The sequence below is a fragment of the Carassius gibelio genome, chromosome A24 (assembly GCF_023724105.1).
Source record: "Carassius gibelio isolate Cgi1373 ecotype wild population from Czech Republic chromosome A24, carGib1.2-hapl.c, whole genome shotgun sequence".
Taxonomy (NCBI): domain Eukaryota; kingdom Metazoa; phylum Chordata; class Actinopteri; order Cypriniformes; family Cyprinidae; genus Carassius; species Carassius gibelio.
In genome coordinates, this window is record NC_068394.1 from 11,064,660 (window position 1) to 11,087,611 (window position 22,952).

Consider the following 22,952-nt stretch of genomic DNA (forward strand, 5'->3'; position numbering starts at 1 on the left):
ATAGTTGACTGGAGCAGGAAAATATCCCTGAAGAGCTGCTTCTGTATTCAAGAATAAAATAGGATCTCTTGTGCTATAGGAGAAAAACAGGATTAGATAACATTTTTCTGAAACCCTGTGAATATAAGTGGAATGATTGAATAAAGACAGCTACTAGCCCTTTTGAACAACGAAAACAAGAGATGGTTGAAAGTGTCCTAAAGAAATGGGTAATGACACATGGTGTATTACACAGCATATCATGCATAAACACTATGACATTTCACTCATCTTTAAAGCCTGGAACAGGGTTAGATACTGGGGCAAAACATTGTGCTTGGAACCATGCCGTTACTTGCCACATACCACTATGTTCAAAGTTTTTAAACTTCTGCTCAGTCTGCTGTCCTCCTCCTCTTTGTTACAGGTGGTGGACAATCCTCCTTCTTCAGGGGTCTGCCAGCTTGGCTTTCTCCCCCTCCACCCTTTAATCTTTGGGGATGAAGTGGCAGAGCAGGGCACAAATAGGAAAAAAAAAATTGGCTTATTTTTAGTAAGTGGAGGAATGAGGACAGATGTAGAAATTCGGTTTCAAAACTATGCTTTGGGAATACAAAAAAAAAAGCAAGTTTTAAAAATGCTCCAGTAAGAAATCTTCCTGATAGTGCAAGCGATGATTTTCACAAATCTTGGCTAGAAGCGGCAAAAAGGCCACAAAAATATTACATGACAAACCTGTGGATAATAATGGGGAAGTCCTGTTTCTTTTCGGAACGAGAGCAGTTGGCACAGAAAAAGGTCTCTAACCTAAAGGCATTATGTGGGATGCTTGTTTTGGCATGTAACTGGATCTTTCTACAAAAATGGGCACATAATTAGTTGTAACAAGTTTCCCCTTCTTGAGACTAGGTTGGGTATCATTTTTTTTTTTTTTTTTATGGTATCGGTGCCAAATCTAACCTTTAAAATGGTACTCGTGGCTTAACCGATACATTAAAAAAAGAGCCACAAAACAACAGTGGGTGACAAAGCAGTGCTGCACAATTCGGGGTAAAAAAACAAACAAAAAAACAAGATAAATCACAATTTTCCTGGTAAAAAAAACCCCAAAACAAATAATAATAATAATAAATACTTCTGTACATGATGTTAATCGACAGAAACTACAAACATAAAATAACAGAAGTAATAAAACTCATGACATGCCTGGAGAAGCCTAATATGGACAAAAGTGATCCAGCTGTCGGTGCAGCAGATTAAAAAGTTGATAGAAATGCTCTGAATGATTATGACAATATATGGTTTATCGGTGTGCTTAAAACCATCTCCGGTATTTTCATAATAAAAAGGATATTTATAATCCAAAGCTAATTGCTAAAAACTTTATTACAGTATAAAACATTGCTTCATTGTGTGACTTCAGATCGCAAAAAATCAATTGACTGTCAAACATGGTGCATCCCTCTGCTTTCGAATGTATTTCCTGCGTTTTGCCCATTACACACAACTGTTGTAGATGCATCACCAGAACTGACACTTATGTTTCATAGCTAACTGACAGCTCACACAAGTCCCATGCACAGCCATCAAAATGCTGAGCTCTAAGGAAACGGATTTAACTGCCAACTAGGACTGGGACAACGCGTCGAGGTTATCGATCACGTCGACGCAAAAAATACGTTGACGCCAAATATGTGCATTGATTCGTCGACCTGTTTTTATTTATCTAAAAAACGTTTGCAAAACGTTTACCTTATGTGCGCTGAATATACGCGATGGCCGGATCAACATTCTGTTCAATGTTATATAACCAATCCAGGGTTTTTTCTGCGCCGGCTTTTTTAACCCAAGCTGCGCGCGCACACTCACAGTCTTTAAACAACACGAGCGCTTCTTGCTCTCTCTCTCCCTTGTGCATATTAATCAAAATCATTAAACACGATAGAAAAAGGGCGAAACACCAAAGTTTCACGCACGCTCGCGCACTCACAGTCTTCAAACCACATGAGCGCTATCTTGCTCTCTCTCTCTCTCTCTCTCTCCCTCGTGCATATTAACCAAAATCATTAGACACGATAGAAAAAGGGCGGAACGTCAAAGTTTCACGTGGAGCATCCGGAGATATATTTTTTTTCTCCATGACAGGCTGCTGGCTCCCACTGTTATTTATATTTTTTTTTTGGAAAAGCACTCTCTGTATTAGCTTAAAGCCCTCAAGTTTACATTGGTTACTGTATTCTTTCAATTGCTCTAAATAAGTATTTTGGGTGACCTTTTTTTATTGAATGCTAGCTCAAGTTGTTGTTATTTTCATCTGAAAGAAGAACTTTTTTTCCGTAAGCTAGGCCCTATGTGTTCAGTAAGCTTGTTTCAGTAAGCTATGTGTTTTCAAGGCTTCAAGGTTTTATTGAATGCTATCTCTATACAAGTGCAAAGTAATGCATTCTTAGTCAGTATTTTATTTTGTGATTTTAAGAGCAATAAACATATATTGCAATTTTAAGGAATTCATGTTTTCTTTACCCCAACCACCATCATCTATTTCCAAGTAGCGGAATGGCATTGTTTTTAAGCTACAGAATGTTTTAAGAAACAGTGATTATTTAGGACATTGTCATTGACTATAACACATTATAAACATACCTTTCTTTTAACAGATTTAATCTCTCTCATTGTGTTGGATGATGGATTTAAACTAGGGATGCACTGATGTATCGGCTGCCGATTTTTATCAGGCGATTTTTACAATCATCAGCATATCGGCTATATAAGGAAAAAGGCATATATAACAAACCGATGGTTTATTAACTTTGTGAAGGTACGGAGCTGCATAATGTCTGTTGCAAAATCCTAGTCCTGCTGTCTGCACTTTAATGCTAATCAAATAACAAAAGACAAAATATGGCACACTATTCTTGACCAAACCTTTGTAACTTTCAAAAGTGTAGTGGACATCATCATCTTTATTAAATTTATTGCATCCATTTTCACCCCCCCCCCCCCCCAAAGAAAACCCACAAAACACAACACGATTATAAACATGCAGTGAATTACACAAAAAACGTATTACAACTAACAGTAAACAAACAGATCTCAACAAACTTTAAATCCAAAGAACTGTGTGCTTTCATTATCTATATAGCCCTGTAGACTAGAAAACCCATCAAAATAAGTCCCGCCTTGGTAAAGGAAATCTCAGATTAAACTTAGAAAAAATATTAAAATGTATACAAAAACAAATTAGACATTTTTTGAAGTCTGCTACAACTGAACTTTGCTGATTTAAAACATGACCAAAATACTATCATTTTGATGCCACAATTTCAAATAAGAGAGGAAGTGACAAATATCGGTATCGGCCAAGAAGTGTTTGTTAAAATCGTGTCGGGCGCAAAAAAATTGAAACAGAAATTCAGTGCAGTCCCGTATCGTGATACGCAACATATCGTGGCCTCTGTATCGTGATGCATATCAAATCTTGACTTTGCTGGTGATACAAAGCCCTATTAGTAATTATTATTACTTGATACAAATTGCTCCACAAATGGCCAAAACAGTGATTAAATAAATAAATAAATGGAGAAAAAAAGACATATGACCTCTGAAGCTAACTTAACTTAACTTAAACTTGAGCCTGAGCCATAAAGAAGCTTTTTGTACAACTCAACAATTCTGATTTTTTTCAGCTTTAAATATTTCAAACCTCTCCCCATTCAGACAAGTCAAAAATGTTCAGTGTAATACCACATTATTAAGTCTGATAACATCTGTTATACATATAGGCCAAGAGACCTGCCAAGCTTTATTGTCTTTACATGCATGTGATATACATACAAACCAGGTGTTTGTTCAGTGTGATTTCTGAATGGTTATGTGGTTTTTATAAACATCTTAACTGCAAAAATCTGAAAACTCTAGCATTCTTAAAGATCACACAGAGAAACTGCAGTCTGAGAGTTTACACATGGACAACCTGCTTCATAATTATATGATATGAATGCAAACATAAAAATACTAACATGAATCTAAGGTATAAATAAAAGATCATGATATAAAATATTATGAAAATATGATTGCAACAACCCTAGACCAGACAATGTAACAAGCAGCATTCATTTCAGACTATACTGAGAATTTGTTTGCAGTAAACAAGTGACAAATTCAACACTATCCCAGAGTGCAACAGTGTCATTGTGAATAGTGATGACTAGAGTGACAGATTCTGTGCTGAACTGACTAGTTCATTTGCTTCTAAAAGGTCTAAATAACAACTAAAAAGTGCATTCAAACTAAATACTGATAAAACGTTAAGAATCTACTTATTTATAATTGTCTAATGCATTGAAATGAATTGAACAGTCCATATGTAAATAAGTGATGTCATAACTGTTCCATGTGCCTGATGCATCATTAAACGAATAGTTCACCAAAAACTTTAATTTAGTTATCATTTAAAACAAAAGGAGAAATTTAAAGAAATGTCCCACTCACGGTCATCCATATAATAGATAGTGAATAACGAGCGACCAGAGTGAAGCTTTTAAAAAAGATGCAAAAGCATCACAGAATGGTCCCATGCAACACGTGAAATATATTCTGTGTTCTGGAGGTATACAATAGAGTTTGGTGAAAAACTTAAAAAAATATATATTTAAAAAAAAAAAAAAACCTGACCTTCACCATTGGTTTCTGTGCATGGCTGAGCTTTCATGAGACTGTAGTTCACTCCAGGTCACCCAGAAAAAGCAATCAAGTTGTGAGAAATCAAGATTAATAAAAACATGACACAAAATGCAATCCATGAACAAACTGTGTACTGCGATATAGTCTCATGAAGGCACAGCCATGCACAGAAAACAATGCCCAAGGTCAGGATTCTCATTAAATAATAGATTATACTTTGGTTCGTTTTTCACCAAACTTGGTAATCCCCCAAAACACTTGGAATATAAGGCATCTGTTCCATGGGACCATTCTGTGATACCTTTATTAAAAGTTTGACATTGGTTGCTTTACGCTGACATTATGGATGAGCATGAGCGTTACATTTCTCCTTTTGTGGTCTGAAAAAGAAAGAAGGGCATATGATGTTAGAACAATACAAGGGTGAGTAAATGACTTATTCTTTTTTGGGTGAATTAGCAATAGCTCATGGAAAGAACTTCAGAAAGGATGAAGTTTGTCCATGCATACATTGAACTGGCTGATCACAGGGAATTTCACAGAATGCCTAAATGCCCACTGAATGCCTGTCTGACCTTCTGTCCTGTTTATTATAATATGCCCCTTATGCTAGCTACCAAAGCTTTTGAAGTGAAATCTAGAAGACCAGTTCAAAGTATCAATTCTAAATAATATCATCTGTCAAGTGGAAACTGTAAACAAACCCACAATATACAAAAAGAGGGGTGAGATCTGGACTATAACAGATTTGTATAAAGATAAGGAAACTCACCACCCTGGCAGCACGTTCCTGTGATTCACATTTCCTGCAGAACCAGGGGCCTGTGGGGACTTGGACAATTCCATAGCAGGCTGAAACAACAGGAATGAAGGACATATGAGTTGAAGAGACTTGCTTCCAACTAGGGCTGCATGATAAATCGCATGCGATATTTAATGCGCATCTTGTCAGTAAAGCTGGTTCTGTAATCTCCATCACCTGTGTGCTTTCACATGGAGCAGCATTAACTACACCGAGCCGTTGTTAACTGACAAGCTGCGCAAAAGCAGGATCATGTTTTGCGTAGCTTTCCTGTGAACAACGGATAGTAAGTGTTGTTAATGCTGCTCCATGCGAAAGCGGACAGGTAATGGAGATTACAGAACCAGCTTTACTGACAAGATGCGCATTAAATATTGCATTCAATTTAGCGTGCAGCCCTAAGTGGTCATAGTTCATTGACAAGCCACGCAAATTCGCATTCATAATCTCGGTGTAGTAAAATCTGTTCCGTCGGAAAGCAATTAAAATACCACATTTAATAACATGTTTTTACTCCAAAATCCACTTCATAATGTCAGTCGAATGTTTGAAATAAATCCTTCTATGAGATGATGTGGCATCTTAAATAGAATAAGATATGCAACATATTTCATAGTATTCTAAGCAGTGATAAAGGCTAGTAATGTCAAGCAATACTACGAGGCACTAGAGTGTGGTCGTTAGACTGTACATAATAAGGTGAGTGCTTGTCTGAAGTAGTAGTTAGGTTATGGTATAGGGAACGCATGTTTCTTTGTGGCTACCTTGAACTGCTGATCTAAAAAGTCCTAGTTGGGAAAACTTTGGTTTTAAAATCAACATGCTTATTTTAGAATGTGGGAGGAATGCTTATATTTTTTTTTTTTTGGTATTTCTATTTTTAGAATAATTTTCCTTTTACCTTCTCATTTTATTTTCTATGCTGTGTTTGGATACTTGGCAAATAGTTTATTTTGTTCAATCGGATACCATTTGGTGTGGATTTTTTGGAGATTTCTCTGTGGAGTCTCATCCATCTGCCAGTCGAAATTGTGAACGCTAAAGCAGAGCAACTTATTTCAATGCACTCAATGTTTTTCTTCAGAATGAATAACTTATTTTATCATGGAACGGATTATCATTTCTCAGATAAGATCTCTGAGACCATTTATTTAGTGTAAAATCAAAGACAAGGTATTGATAATTTTTTAATGTTTCTTATATATATATATATATATATATATATAATATTTTCACTTGAACATATTTAGCATTTGAGGAATAAAACACAACAAAAAGAAATACTGTTTGCTTGAGTTCATAAATCCCTTTAATGATCTCGTGGTGAACCCTCATTTGTGGCTAATCTATAAAGATAACAACAAAAGTTACAATGGAGCCCTACCATTTTTATAAGAGAAGTCACTGACTTCTTTCCACAGATGGGATACAGCTTAAAGCATTTCTAATTCATTCCTATGGTATATGATGGAAATGTTATGCCCCTTACCATATTGTGATGCCATGTGTCCCGGCTCGATGAGACAAAACCAATAAAACCCATTACCAATGAGGTATTTGTTGCATCAGGTGGGGACATAATTACTGATTATAATGACTTATACTGACTTTTTATACATTGCATTGAATATCGCACAGAGTAAACATTAAATAATTTATGATTGGAGAAACGACAACAAGCGCTACTCTACACTGCTCAAAAACCAGGCGGCAAGGAAGTCGACCGGAAGTTGAAGTCGGCTGCGTGCTGCCATCTTGTAGCAGAACTTCACTTGCGTTAGCAGTCCCATTGACTGCCATTCATTTTGGCGTCACTTTGACAGCGAATAACTTTACATCTGAGGCGTTTAAAGACTCCGTTTGTCCTTTATTTATTTCTAAAGATACACGACAATGTATAAAGGGCTCCATTACCTTCTATGTTACATTATGGCCCCGTAGAAACAGTTTTTGTAAAAAATAGGCTAACGATTGCGTCATAACCACTCGACTCTCTGTGACAGGAGGAGAATCTCGCAGGCAATTAACTTAATATGCGTACTAGCGTGAAATTTTAAAATACTATACAAAATAATTAACCAGAATACTTACTCCTGCTCACTCACAACAAAGAACTCCCCGCTCAAGCTCGCCATCTCTGCAAGATTAACGATGGCAGTTTGCACGCACAGCTACTAGCAGATTTACATCTGTCAGACAGGTTGCTGACGTCGTCAAGCTTCGTTTGAGTCTGCGCGTCAGAAACGGAAGTGCTAAAAAACGCTAAAAATGGGCTTCAGTAGTCTCAGTTGAGTTCCAATGGGGTCGCTGTGTCCATTTTTTTTACTGTCTATGCTCAAAACTCGTGTTTGAATCATCAGTGGCAAATCATTTAAATATGAAAACATACTTACAGGCTGCGATTAAGAAGCGCCAAACTTTCCTTGCAAAGTTGGAACAGCCCCACTTTATAGAAACAGTCTGTAGACGGCATTGTAGGCTACTTTCCCAGGTTCAGGAAACAGTCCTCCAAAAAATGTGCTGCGCACACATCTGAATATTTGGATTGAACTATTCTGGTACAGTGTTAACTTAACCACTGATTTCTAGTTGTGTCCCATTTTGGAATGCCAAACAAAATAGTTTCGCTTTCACACCGAAACACACAGCGTCTTTCTTTGCGTGAACATTTGGCCAGTGTTATGCATGTACACATGTGGGAGTGCATTTAGATGAGGTGCTTTAGGAAGGTGTGGACGAGTCTTAACTTTTATAAAGAATATTTCTTTAGGGGTCTTATCTATTCACAAACAGCGTGTAACACTCCAAAGAGAAAGGAAAACTTGAAATCACATCACATGACCCCTTTAAGACAATCTCCTCCATTCTGCTCTATGAATCTTGTCTTCCGCTAATGCTTACCGGAAAACCAAAGTCCGCTCAAATTTCTATGTAGTATACTTTTTCCTGTTTGCAATAGCACTACTGTGCTGTAACATGCTGTAGTACTGATGTACTGGGCAAAACTGGTAAAATGACACTACCCTCTCGTGATTCTCTGCGCTCATGCTCTGATAATAATAATAGCTTTGTAGGATTATACATTATTTGGATAATTAGTAAAAAAAACTACAAAAAAAAAAAACAGTTATATCCGCTCTGTTGCACAGAACTGAATAAAGATAATATTGATATTTATTATTATTTTCTCTCTGATATTATTGTGATACTCTGAATAAAAGTGTGGTTATTTTATTGGTTTATTTTTTATTTTATTTTTATTCACTATCATTAAAATTACAGAGTTATTTATAACTTTATAATTATAAAAGTTACTCAAGATATTGAGGAAGAGTGCAAAGAGAATATTTTCTGCTCCACTTAAATTTGTTGCATGTTTACTCAATTTTACAAACATACATACATAAATATATATACAAATCTGGAAATAGAAAAACTAATCATTGACTATTTATTTTTATTGCAATTTCACACCCTAAATAAAATACTATAGATGCATACAAGAATTCCAATCTTTGTTTCAAAGTTATTTTTGAGTAAATGCAAATAAATATATGTTTCCACTTATCAGAAAACGATCAGTGACAGACGACAAACTAAGCAAATGTTTTTCAGCCAAGGTCATAATAGACAGCCAATATAAAAACATTACAAAAAATCTCTTTACTCCAGGCTTGTCAAAACACTAATAATAACATCTGTCTACTCGACAACTTGACCCTTTTGTACTTGATCATCTTCTGTGACCTACAAAACAGACCCCGAAGAAAGAACCGACAGCAGTTGACACCAATTCTAGAATATTATGAATCCAAACTGCTGATATCAGATATTCATATAGTGTGAATAGATGTATCAAAGTTAATCATTGTATGAATGACAAAACAATTCTTAAAAGATTTTAACAGACTTAAATCATGTCATGACTTCAAAGAAAGGTTTTATTAATAATATGATTTCTTCTTTACATCTAATACAAGATAAAAGTTGTATTCGCATTTGTTTGCTTAATTTTTCTCTTTCACTTGTCTGCACCAATGAGTTTCCAACAAGCACAACCTTCTTGGAACCAAGATACTTGTTAACTATTTTGGTGAACTGTGTCATTTGAAGCGTCATACATCCTAAAATAACACAAGACAAACAACTACACGCATAGAAACCAATGAAGATCCCGGAAGTTGACAGCTTTGCTGACTAATGTTAGCCACAAATGAGTATTATCAGCCATGCTGTTACAACCTTGTAGCGCTCGTGCTAGCACAACATTAGCATTTCAAAAAGCCTACGGCAAATCGTTGCTTCACAACAAACGTCCCACCTTAAAACACCAAGAATTAACCCTTCAAATATTTTACATTTCTTAACTACCATCCAAATAACAGACATTCTCTCCAGCGGTAAAACTTAGGTCACACTGACTGTGCGGTAGAACTAAGCTAAGCTAGGCTATGTTGTGCTAAGCTAATTCCCTAAACACAACAGAGGGAAACTTATCAAAACATCAGCCTGAAATAACCCGTCCTTCAAGAAAAATAGGAGCGTAGACGTTTATATTTACCTTGATGGACGGCAACGTTACAGCCGTGACCGTCGCAGTAGACTAGAGGGTTTTCGGCCCAGCCTCTCTCATCCGAGCAAACGCAGCAGCCTCCGATCATCTCCTTCATATTACTCGCCGAGTCGTCGTCTTGCTCAGCCAGATACAGCTCGCTGGATACCATCTACCATCAGCAGCGCATAAAGACCAACAAAAAAGCGGTCGGTCGTTTGTCTCACGAATCCCTATCTCCCTAGAAAACCGTATTTTATGTCCCATTTCGATGAAAAGCCATATCTAATTTTATTGAAGGCGGTATTTTTTTTTTTGCGATATGAGGCGCGTGTGCGCGCATGCGTAAAAAAGCCGAATAGGGGGAGGCAGCTAGTTAGAAGAGGCAGGGCTGTTTGATCCACGCGGCGGACGCCATAGAATTTAACTGCGAGCAGCTACAGTGCACTCGAGTAAGGTATGATTTTAGCTATGCCACGGGCCACGGCCTGCAGCGTCTTCAGGTTAACACAGACGAAACTTACAAGAGAAGTCTAACATAATATAGGCTTATCTCTGTAGAAAAATACAATTTAAATCAACGTCTTGTACATTTTAATGCCCTTGGAATGGATCATACTACCTTCGAACTGGAAGCATACCGGATTAGCCTGTGATTTCTACTTCGCAGGGCGCTTACGGTCGAAGTGATAAGAGAAACATCCAATGTGTGCAGACAGTGGTTGTACGCGAGGACTGGACTTTCTGTAAGCAGGTTCTGGTTACACAAGTCAAATTTATCTTCAGAGGTTTTCCTCGAAATATAGGCCTAATCCATATAACTTTTCAAACTTTATAAATTGTACATATCTCCTTTATTTAAACGTTCTGGTAGATGAGGCTAAATAAATGAATGATACATACAGTGTACGTTTGAGCTCAAAATTATAGTGTGCTCATTCTCAACCATTCTAATAACAGATGTGTAGGGAATCTCGGATTAAAGAAGAATTGTTTCGTTCTTTTTGTATATTTTTATAGCCTAAATGCTGAATACAACTGGCAATTTCACAGAGGAAAAATCAATTAAATGGCCAACGGTATAGGCTATGACCAGTTTGGCAAATTTTAGATGTTATTTTCATCATTAACCAAAAGCTTATAGCTTTCCGTTCATGTGGGTACATTTCCGTAAATTTAATGCTGCTTTAATGCTGTGGGACCATGAAAAACAGAAGTAGATGCCTTAAATTTTAAGAGAAATTAATGAACAAATTAACACAAGGCCTAATTTAAACCCAATTCTGAATCGATTGTTTTGACGTAGACCTTGACCCAACCGATTCGGAGCCCCAACGAACCTGCAACAGTTAAAAACGTGCCTTCTGTGTAAATTGGGTTAAAACGTCGCTCATTAATATGAATAGCCTATGAAAATACTTTAAATTCTAATGTTGACTTCTCCTCACATTTAATTTCATCCCATTCTAGACAAACAGGGGCTTTAAAGTACACAACATTAAGGATAGAATCTTTTTATAGATGACACGAATTTATGAATGTTAACGCAAAGGCAGCTTTTGGCGTTTTTTGATCAGGTCAGTCTAAAATGTCCATAATCTTCCTGCATGCGAATTATTTATCAGCATAGCCTATGATTCACAACCCTTACAGCATTAAATGAACTAGCCTACGGAGTAACATATAGATATTTCGACCTGTAATGATTTCCATCAGAATTCTTTCATATGCTTGTAGGCAAGTTCCCCACCTGTTATTCAAGATATGCCCAGCAGACAATACCTTCTCAATTACTTAAATTAGGCTATTTAATTTTACACATGGAGCATAACGTTCAAGTTTTCATAATACGAAATACATTATAAATTTTTATACGAAATGTTCTAATATGAAATTTTCTAAAATTTTTCTAAAAGCCTATAGAATTAGGCCTTTTGGTGGGGGTGGGGGGGGTATCTCGCTTCAGCCCTTTTTCACAGTATTTTAGCTGTAGCCTATGAGTCTTGTGGTGGGGGCAATGTTGATTTTCAGTGTTGTGATCCTTTACAACACCATGTTAAGTTCAGCTAATTGAGTTGACATATAGGATATACGCAGCAATCATTTTTTCCCTTGATATTATCATAGCATAAGTGAACGTCATATAACTACCGATATTCTGCAATATGATATTCTTAGAAAAAAAAACGATACGATTTATTAGTTGATGATAGACAAAGCTTTTAAATCAAACTGTGTTATTGAAAGTATATAGACTTTTTAAATCTGAGTTTACGTTATGCTGCTTCAAAAAAAAAAAAAAAAAAAAGTGAATTTGAGACCCGAATTGCATCCAAAACGGGTGATGCCTTAATAGCATCATACTTTAATCTGTGTCTAATCAATACTGTATCTGCAGCAAGAAACATCTTATCTGATGAAAATATTTAACATAATATTTCATATGCACATTTTTAAATAGTACCTTATTTATGCTTATTGCTTTTTTAATCATGAAGGGTTTAACGATTAAATATTCTCCCGTAACGCAAGGCGTTAAGGTCTGTGACGATGCTCCAGATCCGGGGCCGTAATAGAAAGAGTTTGCCTGTAGCACGAGTTCTCTTTTGCGCAAAGACTTGTGGGTAGAGTTGTGACGTTCGCGAACGAACCGATTCTTTTGAACGGCTCATAAACATGAACGATGGGAGCCGAGTCGCGACTGGAGAGGAGCCGTTCTTTCTATCGTTCTTTTTTCCTATGCGTGTTCATACAAATGAGCTCCGCCAGGAGACAGAACAGTTATAGGGGGAGGGGCGCACCCAGCGCAGGCCAAGCCTTTATAGCGTGATGATATTAGTTATTAGTTGTGCATGCATTTACATTGCATTTTGTGTTCGTTTAAAACTTATTTTAAAATCATTAAAAATGTTATTTTGTGATACTGTACTTGTATAGAAATGTTTCACTAAAAGCTGTTTTCCACAGACATTCATTGCAGCCCACTTTGTTATTGTTCATTGACTTGAAGGGGCAAAGTTTACAGTAGTAATAGTATGTAGTATGTAGACATTTCCATTTTATTTATTCTAATTTTATCTACTTAAAAAAAAAAAAAGTTTTCTATCAAAATGTTCTTGTGTGATAACAATGTTCTTGTGTGGAAGTGTTTGTAGTAAAAGCTGTTTTGCACAGAAATTCATTGCAGCCGGCTTTGTTTTTTATGTTTATTTGTGAGTAGGTATTGTATGAATAACATAAGTCAACGTAGTTTTACACACACACACACACACACACACACTTTGTACTAAAGGTAAATCAAAATAATGATGTCACTGTCTAAGCAGAGGGATTTGTGCAACCCTATGGAATATAGTCGACACATGAGAAATGAGGTAATAATCAATATTTCAGAATAATTCAAACTCAGATATTGGTGTGTGATATCTGAGCTTTAATTATTTGACTACAAATCTCACCTCATAATACCTCCCAGTGATTATTTCCAGGATAAACTGAGATGCTCCCAAGCTGGCTTCTTAAAACTGACTAAATATTTAAAAAGAGCCAAAAGAGCCATTCTTTTGAACGGCTCTTTGAAAGGAACGGATCGCGAAGATCCGGATCCCCTCAAAGAGCCATAAATCCCATCACTACTTGTGGGTAATTCAGGGGCAGGCACATCCACATGCAGATATGACACGGCAGGGAGAAAGGTTATTTCAACCCACCCCCAACCAACTCACTCTGTAAATTCAAGTTGCATGTATCAACTCATACGTTCTGAAAGAAGAATGCAAACTAGGTTATATGAGATGGGAAGGAACTATTTATGTTGTATTTATGACTGCTTTTAATGCTTGTTTCAGAAATGTAAATGGAGATTCGTTTTGAGTTGAACAGGGGTTGTTTAGAGCGAGTCGTGTATAAAGTGTGCTTCATGATTTTCATAGACACGATAGAATCTCTGGGCTCACACTCAGTCATGAGAATGTTCTGTGTGTGTAGGCTACAAGAGAGATGTGTTTATCGCCGTTTAGGTATAGAAGGTATTCGTCCCATGAGAGGTTCGCATCGTGTTATTGAACGTCACTCAACATTTATTACATCATATTGAAAGCAGATTTCAGACTACTAGAATTTTAGTGCAGCAGCCATGCAATGTTTTCCTTGTGCTAGAACTTCAACAGGAGATATATATATATCTCTTTACATCCGCCTTGACTTTATGTAGGCTAGCTATGCCAATTTATCTTGCATGCAAAGAAAACATTTTACCAAAATGTCAGCTAAACAGTTGACTAAACATGCAATGAATTTAATTACAAAAAAGAAATAAAAATATTCGAAACAGCTGAAACAATTGTGCTTGCCCGTAGAAAATTACTAGACAACTTAAATCCAAATGAAATGTGCTCTTTGTTCTTCTATAGCTCGCGATCCTTTGCGAAAAGCATGCGCACATTTACTAAACTAAACGATAAATGGGTTGCAGTGAGCTTTTTATTTTTATGTCACTAGACGTCTTTGCCATGCTGTTTGAGACTCCGCTCACGTTGTAGTGAGGTAGCCCACGCGGACCCCCTCTTGGCGTCCGTCACGTTTGAGGGTCCAGGGCCTTTATCATGATTTCACTGCAATAAATGAGACCAACTATCAACCGTCTCAAAATAGAAGCGACAAAATCATAAAGATTAATTTATTCTCTTAATTAAAACAGGCTTAATTACGCATGTGAAAACAAGTGTTTTATTCACAAATCATCAGCTTTATATAAATGTATTGGAACAGCCTTCTATTATTATTCTATGCTAATTCACCAAATAAATTTCTCACTGACTTGCAGTTTATGCATGGCACTATTCCTGGTGATCAAAATGAAACTGCGTTTGTGATTGTTGTCAGATTAACTCAGCTTCGTAAATAGGAATGTTTTGCTTTAATTTATTTGCATCCCATATATAATTAATAAATCCTGTGTGTGGTATAAATATATTTAAAGTCGGATCCCCAGGGGTTAATCTGCATTAGAAGTAATTATATGATCAGTGATTAATCTGGTTTAATCCGATGTTCTAAAAGTGATCAACTTTACGATAAACCTTAAAACAGGACAAAACATTTCTGAAGGCAAACCTCTCAACTCCTCAACCACGACGATGCACACTGGGTCAAAGATCAATCATTATCACTCATGTCACAATTGAGGTCTGTTCAAGCTGTGAGGTTTCAGAATCAAAGGACCAGGACCTGCGTGTTGTCTTTCAAATGATGTGTGCCCCTCGGATAAAAGTTATAGAGAGTTCAGCAGAGGTTGGAATAAAATTCAAAAACCAGTATATGCGGAGAAAAAACCCGAAATGCATATAATGCAGGTCCTATATTATTGGAGAACATTTCCCTTCTTTAAACAGCCTACATTTGTTTACTGAATGGCAGAACAACTACTTGTTCTTAGAGGGTAAATACACTCTACAAGTGATAAAATAATGATAGATTAGCTACAGCATAAAATAAACGGTTATAAAAGAGTTAACATTTTTATTTTCTTTAACACACACATACATACATATATATACACACACACACACACACACACACACACATATATATATATATATATATATATATAAATGTAATTTTTTACAAGTAAAAGGGTTTTATTTAAATTTGCAGACATTCGGGCTTATAAACAATTTATTTGCACTGGCAATGATAATAAGGAGCTGATAGGACTCAACGCCCAATGGTTTAACAGGTTTATCCAACAACGACTCATTCTAAAGGTACCCTGAAGAGACATACACTCCCTTAAAGATCTTTATGAACTGGAGTCGATTTATGTTACCGCCCCTTGCGAATCCAGTGAGGTGGGATCGCGTACAAATGTCGATGATGAATTTGGTACTAAATGGGATGTGTTGATTAACATGAACCACTTCCACCACATAAGCCTGTAAGCTCTCTGTGCACGCCATAATCTCCATCAGCAGCAATAACTTGAGAATGGCGGCATTTTTAATAGATCCAAAATATTGTCAAACTTATTTCAACCAATAGCCATCAATTAATATATAGGCTAATATGATGACAAATAGAATTTACAACTAAAACGTTTATGTGCGTTGAAAACACCGTCAGCAGTAAAGTTCAATCCCATAATACAGCGCTGGCTTGTTCAATCCAACCCGATCTCAAAACCCCTAAACCTAAACGTCACTGGGGTTTAGACAAATCGTATAAAATCGTACGAGTGAGGTCGTACAAATTCGTATGAATAAGCCACCTCGTAAAATACGTACGAATTGGTCGTGAGATAGTGGTTCAATTCAGTCTCGTTTGCTTTTTTTCATATTAGGCAAGATGTGAAAGGTGGTGGCAGGGGCAGGTCTTTTGCATTCAAATCTTGGAATGATTGAAATTGCACAATAAAATGAATTGTCTATATTTATTGTAGAACATTCGCAGCAAAATATCGATATTTTGAGTTTTTAAAAGGTTGCAAGGCATACGGCCGCCCGGTTATGCACTGCATAAAAAATATATTTTTATGTAGAGGATCAACAACGAACACCAATGGAATTTTGGAATACTGTATCAGGAGTGTCTAGTGTTTCACAACATGTTTGTAAGTTTTACTAAGAGGTTCGAAAAATGTGCATGTGCATTTCAGATTAAAAGGATTTTGTGTCGAATAGCCTAATGTATGCCTGGAAAGCGGTATTGTACTGTTAAAATGACTTTTCTCTGTTCATTTTCCTTCCTCGCCATTGTAAAACGGCATATGTCTGTACACAAACGGGGGAGGGGAAGTCTTTGCTTGTGAAGACCCGTTATTTTCTCTTTCACGTTAGTATGACGTGGGATGGAGGCCTGCCTGATCTGTGAAAAAAAAGTGGACCGCAGAAAGTATGGATAATTTGTCTTTTTAACTCGCTCACACTTATTATGTATTAGAGCATGGTGATTAACATAGGCATACATTCTTTTTTTCTTCTTTTTTTTGTGTACACTTGTGTTTCTTGCATTCTTAGCTCCTCTGACAACTCATATATTGATCTACAGTTTTTGTTGCAGAATTTGAATACGTGTATTAAATCGCAACTTGGAAAAATCTCCGAAGATTTCTCAAAGCATGGCTAATACATTTTTTTTTTAATTCTGCACACATGCAGTTACTTTAAAGAATGTGCATGAACACATTAACACATATAGGCCTATCTCAAGCACACAAAATGACTAAAAGCATTAGCTGAGTTAATGTATAATGTGATTTATGTTGATTACAGATGCAAAGCAAAATCAAAGAAATAATAAAGCACTATACACAATTGTTTTCGACTCTTTTTTTTTCTTCTTCTTCTGAACGAGTTTGGGGATTGGTAAAATACCATCATCGATATTTTCATTCGGCTTTTAACTTGCCACTGTTAAAAATGTTTGCTTCAAATTCTACGTTTGATCTCGGTTTAGTCAAAATGCTCATCTCACTGAAATCAATTGCATGATTTGCAGAGTGTATGATATTTTATGATATTTACAAGGATATAAAAGCATTTAAATTAAAATGCAATAATAACATCACGGCAATGTTTAATATGTAAAATAAATTTTAAAAAGCACCACATCATTGTATTTGCTGCCCAACATACCCATCTGTCAGCATTAATATTTTTTTTCACAAGCATAACAACACAAGTTGTAACAATACTCCGACAAAATGACTAATATTAATTTCTAAGCATGAATTTATCACTCGCGAATTATTTGCGCTAAAAGAGGTGGGATTACAATAGTATGGTAATTAGCTAGGGGGTGGGGTGGGGGTGGCCATGGGTGGAATATCCATTTTTATTGCATCACCTGTCAGTAACGTCCAATCAGCGTTGGCTTTGGAGGCATTAATTGATGAAGGTGTCTCCGGCCTTGCTCTGTTCCCACTGTCATTTTATTTGTGACTAAACCAGCAACGGTAATAGCGGCTGCATTTTGGGTTCTATTTCTCTGTCTCTCCCTCTCTCTCTCTCTCTCTCTCTCTCTCTCTCTCCATCTGTCGCTCACTTCCTCTCTTTTTCCCTTCCATAGTCTCCTCGCTTTTTATCCTTCTCCCTGGCAGTGCTGTTCACCTTCCTCTTTTCCTCATGGCCAGATGGGAAGGGAGCTGAGGGAGCGCAGGTATACAGGAGCTCAGACAGGCAGCAGCCGGCCTGTCGGCAACATCACACACATTCCATCGATCATGCAGTGCTCAGGTCAATGGACTGATTGTTTTCATTCAAACAGGCCATTTCATTTTTATTTCTCTATTTAAAACTTTTTGTTCACCACGCAGTGTGGACATGTCAAATCCCACGCTGGACCGGTCAGCAGAATGCCTTGAAATAAAGCAGCAGCAGTAAAGCTACTTTAAGGACATCCGTCGCTCTAAATGTTGGAATTAATGCAATGAAGAAAATGGGGGACTTGGAATCCGGTTTTGAGGAAATGCAAGGTGTAAAGCTGGGCTATTTGGTTATCAAAGGCAAACAAATGTTTGCCCTTTCTCAAGTCTTCACCGACCTCTTGAAAAATATCCCGCGGACTACTGTACACAAACGTATGGACCATTTAAACGTGAAGAAACATCACTGTGATTTGGAGGAACTGCGAAAGCTCAAAGCAATAAATTCTATAGCTTTCCATGCAGCTAAATGCACTCTGATTTCAAGAGAGGACGTGGAGGCACTGTATTTTTCATGTAAAACTGAGCGGGTATTGAAATCAAACAAAAGAAGGGAAAAGAGAAACAATTCCTCAGAAAAAATGTGTGATGTCAAAAGCACCTCTGCAAGAAGTGACTTTTGGAGAGAGAAAGTTTGGTTGAGTTTGCATGGCGTTCCTCAGACTTTCTCATTCAAAAACAAAGCTGTTCGACAGGACCCTGTCCCTCGCACTCACTTCGATCTACCTCAAATTTACAGTAAATCCTTCTACCGTGACTTCCAACCGGTCACGAAGTCGAAATCCACACCCTTTAAAAACTATGAAACCGATCAGAAACCTGACAACTGTGTGGCTTTTGATCAGAAACGTACGCTTTTTCGGCACGTTGTGAATCGGCAGCCGCTGCTCTATCAGTCCGCCATTGCAGCGCAGGCAAAGCACCAAGGCAACGCAGACCTACTTTACAAAAGGAAGAGGAAGCGCGAGAGCAGCGCGAGGCAGTTTTGGCCGAGGAGCAGACGAAGCCATCAGGTTTTGGTCGTCCCAAAGTGCTGTAAACCAAAAGTTCCCAGTGGATCTTTGAGCCAGTTTCACCTCGAGCATGGATTGTACGTCGATCCTCGGCACACCGGACATTTTCAGGAAAGCTGCTGCAGCAGCGACACGGAATCTAGCTCCGTCTCAGAACGGGTGAACAACGATTCGGATTTCGGGTCGAGTTTCTCAACCACCAGCAACTCCGGGACTTCAGATGAGGAGGAGGAGGACGACGACGACTCTCTGTCGGATTCTTCAGATGTCAGTAGCGATGAAGAGAGCTCCTCTCAGTCTGATTCGAGCTCTGTGTCTAGTCAAGTTTCAGTGCAGAGCATTCGTTTCAGGCGTGCAAGGTTCTCCAGTCTCAACACAAAAACACCTCTACTTTTACAGCCAACTTTTCACTACAGGCCTAATGTGCAGAACATCCCCACTAGCCAAGGAATAAGTACTTTGGATTGTAAACGAACTGTCAAAATTCAGAAATCGGACTTTACATCACCCACAGATGGTGATGCTGTGAAAGTCCAGAAGTTCTGCCCTGTGCGGATATGTTTCCCAGATTTAGAGGGCTCTGAAGCACCATCACGCCTTGAATTTTCAAATGATCCAAAGACAACAGACTGTGACGCTTTCAGAATTAAAGACACCGGGCTTACACCTAATGCAAATGGAAACAATACATTTCCCCAACAAAGAATAACGGGTTCTGCAAACAGATGCTCCCAAGCCTTGATCTCCCACGGTGTTCCGGACAAAGAAATAACGGGTTGTGCGTCTTCAGACAGCAATCTTTCATCAGCAACAAATTCCAAGAGGGAAGCAAAAACTTCCTTCAAACTGCCTTCACCTCTAAAACCTATCAAAACAGAGACCGAGGAGCCCGTTACTACATCAGGCTTTAACAATAAGGGCAACAGGGCTGTAAAAACGCCACCATTTTTACTCAGCAACGTGAAGATTAAAGTCGAGGACACCTTTGACGAATATGAATATGCAAATCAGTCTCCGGGATATCTATGTAAGGATAATGACGCTGATGATCAGGGCATCAGTGATAATTTAAAGGACACTGACCATTGTAAAGCCACAGAGAGCTCTGTCCAAAAACACCCTGCTTGGAACGAGGAATCAAGAAGCACTTTAAACTCTCCTTGTTCCGAGGAAAGGGAATCCAAGAATGGTGCAAGGGTCCGGAAAAACTACAGAGCGATGCTTTTGGGTAAAAAATCTGAAAGTGTGAGGACATCAGTTGCAAAAGTTGAACGGAGCCCCCGTGCTGCAGGAAAATTTGCTTGCAGTGAGGGATCGAACGAAGACTGTGCGGGCGCGAGCAAACGCAAACGAGCGAGCCCCAATGTAGCGTCCCTGAAAAAGCCCTTTAGATTGATGGCGAATTTCCCCTCTCCGTCGTCTCTTGTTATCGGGAGCGATGGAGATTTGAGTCCCGCTTACTCTTTTAACTCTCTAGGAAGTAACCAGCTGCCTCTTCGTTCTCACCCAGTGTGGAGATGGCAGCTCGGTCATTCAGTTGTTCCTCCCCCTCCAAGCCACAAATTCAGGAAAGCCTCTGTTATTCCGTGAACTGATGTTTTGAGCTCGGGTGGAAATGTCTTAAAACCGTGACAAGAACTGATTGCCTTTAGTTGTTTTATTTGTTTTATCAGTTTTCAATGTAAACGTGTTTGGCCTGTTGTTATGCAGGGCATACCGCCCTCATATCACGGGCTGCTCTATCCATCGAGGTGTGAGACTCGGGAATAAACGGAGGTATTTATAATAAACTGGTCTAGCAAAAAAAAAAAAAAAAACACTTGTTTTTTTAAATGTCAGTACTGACATCGTGGAGCTGTTTTTGACCTGTTGAACGACTCTCAAGGAGCACATGTTGGCTCATTTTGCATGCAGGCAGGGTTAACCATCTCATATAAGAATGGCGTTTTAGTAATCGTCAGGTCTGTCTCAACTGAAATGTTGTTTTTAAAACATCTGATTTTTTTTCTGTATATTTTGAGCCAATGTTTTGTATTTTCCCTTTATGCTTCATCTATATACTGTATTTCTGAATTACTGTAGGCCGATTATTCATGCCCTTCTTATTTATTTCATGTGTGCTCCAATTGTTGGCGCCTGGTGTTCACGCGCACGCAGAGCAGCATAACTCTCACGGTAGGCCCAACACAATGCCCCTCTAACTGACAATCGAGAGCTGTTTGATTTGCACGATGTAATAGAGGGAAAAACGCCAAATCAAGCGCCTTCTTTACCACATTCATAGCTTAAGGTATAGAACAGCTAATGCACAAATGTACCATGCATTGCACTTTGCTAATGCCCATTAAGGTGAATCAGTTACGTATGTTTTTATATTTCGATTTTCTTATGCGAAAGAGCCATCGCAAGTTAACCCCAAAAAACACACGACCTTTTTTAATTCATTAATTCTTGGTGCTATTTCCAATATGCTCTTTTGCTTTTGAGAGGAGGTTTATGTTAGTCGTTCATTGCCGGTTTAAACGGAGCGACATATAGGCCAGACAACTGCAAACAACAGTGTTTTTACATACATGACGAAATCAAAGAAAAAAGACCTTGGTGCTTAGTTTAGTATACACACATTCTGGTCAGGGTATACTTAGTAAATGTTTATTTATATTTGACTCAAGTAGCCTTGTCCTTTTCAGTGTTTTGATTGTATTTTGCTTTACTAGGCCCACATTTTCCAAGGATATATGGATTATCTTGGCACTAGAAAGCATAATGTTGAAAACATTTAGTGTTCCACTAGAGTAGCCTACCCTGCCCCATAAATGCCTTGTGATGAATGTACTGTGACTTCCCATATTTGTTTACTTCAGCAAAAGCAGCCTGCCTCCAAAACAGGCATTTAAAAGCAAATTCTAGCCTATCTGTGATTGGATCAGACAATTAGATAAATTCATAATTTTGGGATTATAAGGGACAGAAATATTAAACTGCATTTTAATTTTCTACACAAAAACATACGGACATAAATGAGCACAGACTGTAGATTTGTCTTAAGCAAGGCTAACGGGTTCACGTGATTCTGAGAACAAATGTAATAGACTTTAAGGTTATTTAACGTAGGCCATTGCGTGTAATGTTTTGATTAACGTGTACAAGTGGGGATGGACATTTTGTAGCCTATTGAGTAAAAATACATCGCTTTGTGAATGTTCCAATATGCGATATGGCCTGACACTCTTGACAGGTGAAGGGTTAAAATATAGCCTAGGAGTTCTATATTTTTGTAACATGACTATTTAATGTCTGCTCTCTCGAGCGTGTTTGTTCCGTTCTGTAAAGTGCACTGCGGACTGACAGAATACCGATGTCGTCCCGACTTCAGAGAAAACTAGCCAAATTGAACCGAATGTAGCGCACACATCACAACCCCATTAAGTTAAAGAAATTCATGATGAACAGAAATGGGAAAATGGGCGGTGCCTCACTGTAAACATGGTCGGTTAGGAATTATCTGGTCAAGGTGGACTTTTTTTTATCTTTCTGCTTTTGCTACAATACTTGAGGTCAGATTTTGACATGATTCTTTTTTTTTTTTTTTTCTTAAATTGAAGTCACTGGTTGTTTATAAAAATGCATATTTATTTTTGTGATTTTCCTGCTTTTTGTATACCATTGTTGTATAGGATAAATGCACTCGAAATGAAAACTTGAAAACGTGAGGTGGATTTT

The 22,952-nt window shown here is 37.8% G+C and overlaps 2 protein-coding genes across 9 annotated transcripts in view; one reads left to right on the forward strand and one right to left on the reverse strand.

Moving 5' to 3' along the window:
• The window catches only part of LOC127945982 (protein AF-10), a 49,098-nt gene extending 38,016 nt beyond the window's left edge, over positions 1 to 11,082 (reverse strand). Inside the window, exons 1-3 of one of the 8 annotated variants that reach the window (XM_052542208.1) lie at positions 10,026 to 10,398; positions 5,435 to 5,514; positions 346 to 471 (exon numbers count right to left, since the gene is read on the reverse strand). In XM_052542208.1, the coding sequence (XP_052398168.1) occupies positions 346 to 471; positions 5,435 to 5,514; positions 10,026 to 10,188 (369 nt within the window). In that variant the 5' untranslated portion in view covers positions 10,189 to 10,398. Of the gene's footprint in view, positions 1 to 345; positions 472 to 5,434; positions 5,515 to 10,025 lie in introns of all 8 variants that reach the window. The other 7 variants (XM_052542209.1, XM_052542210.1, XM_052542211.1 and 4 more) reach the window with 7 other exon arrangements.
• Positions 11,083 to 15,650: 4,568 nt separating this feature from the next.
• Positions 15,651 to 21,736, forward strand: LOC127945983 (SKI/DACH domain-containing protein 1-like). Its single transcript, XM_052542217.1, has one exon. It carries the CDS (start codon positions 18,441 to 18,443, stop codon positions 20,817 to 20,819), a length of 2,379 nt encoding a protein of 792 aa, XP_052398177.1. The 5' UTR covers positions 15,651 to 18,440; the 3' UTR covers positions 20,820 to 21,736.
• The last annotated feature ends 1,216 nt before the right edge of the window (positions 21,737 to 22,952 follow it).

Excerpts from the sequence above, each read along its gene's own strand:
- LOC127945983 (XM_052542217.1), top strand. The coding sequence starts at position 18,441 with ATGAAGAAAATGGGGGACTTGGAATCCGGTTTTGAGGAAATGCAAGGT.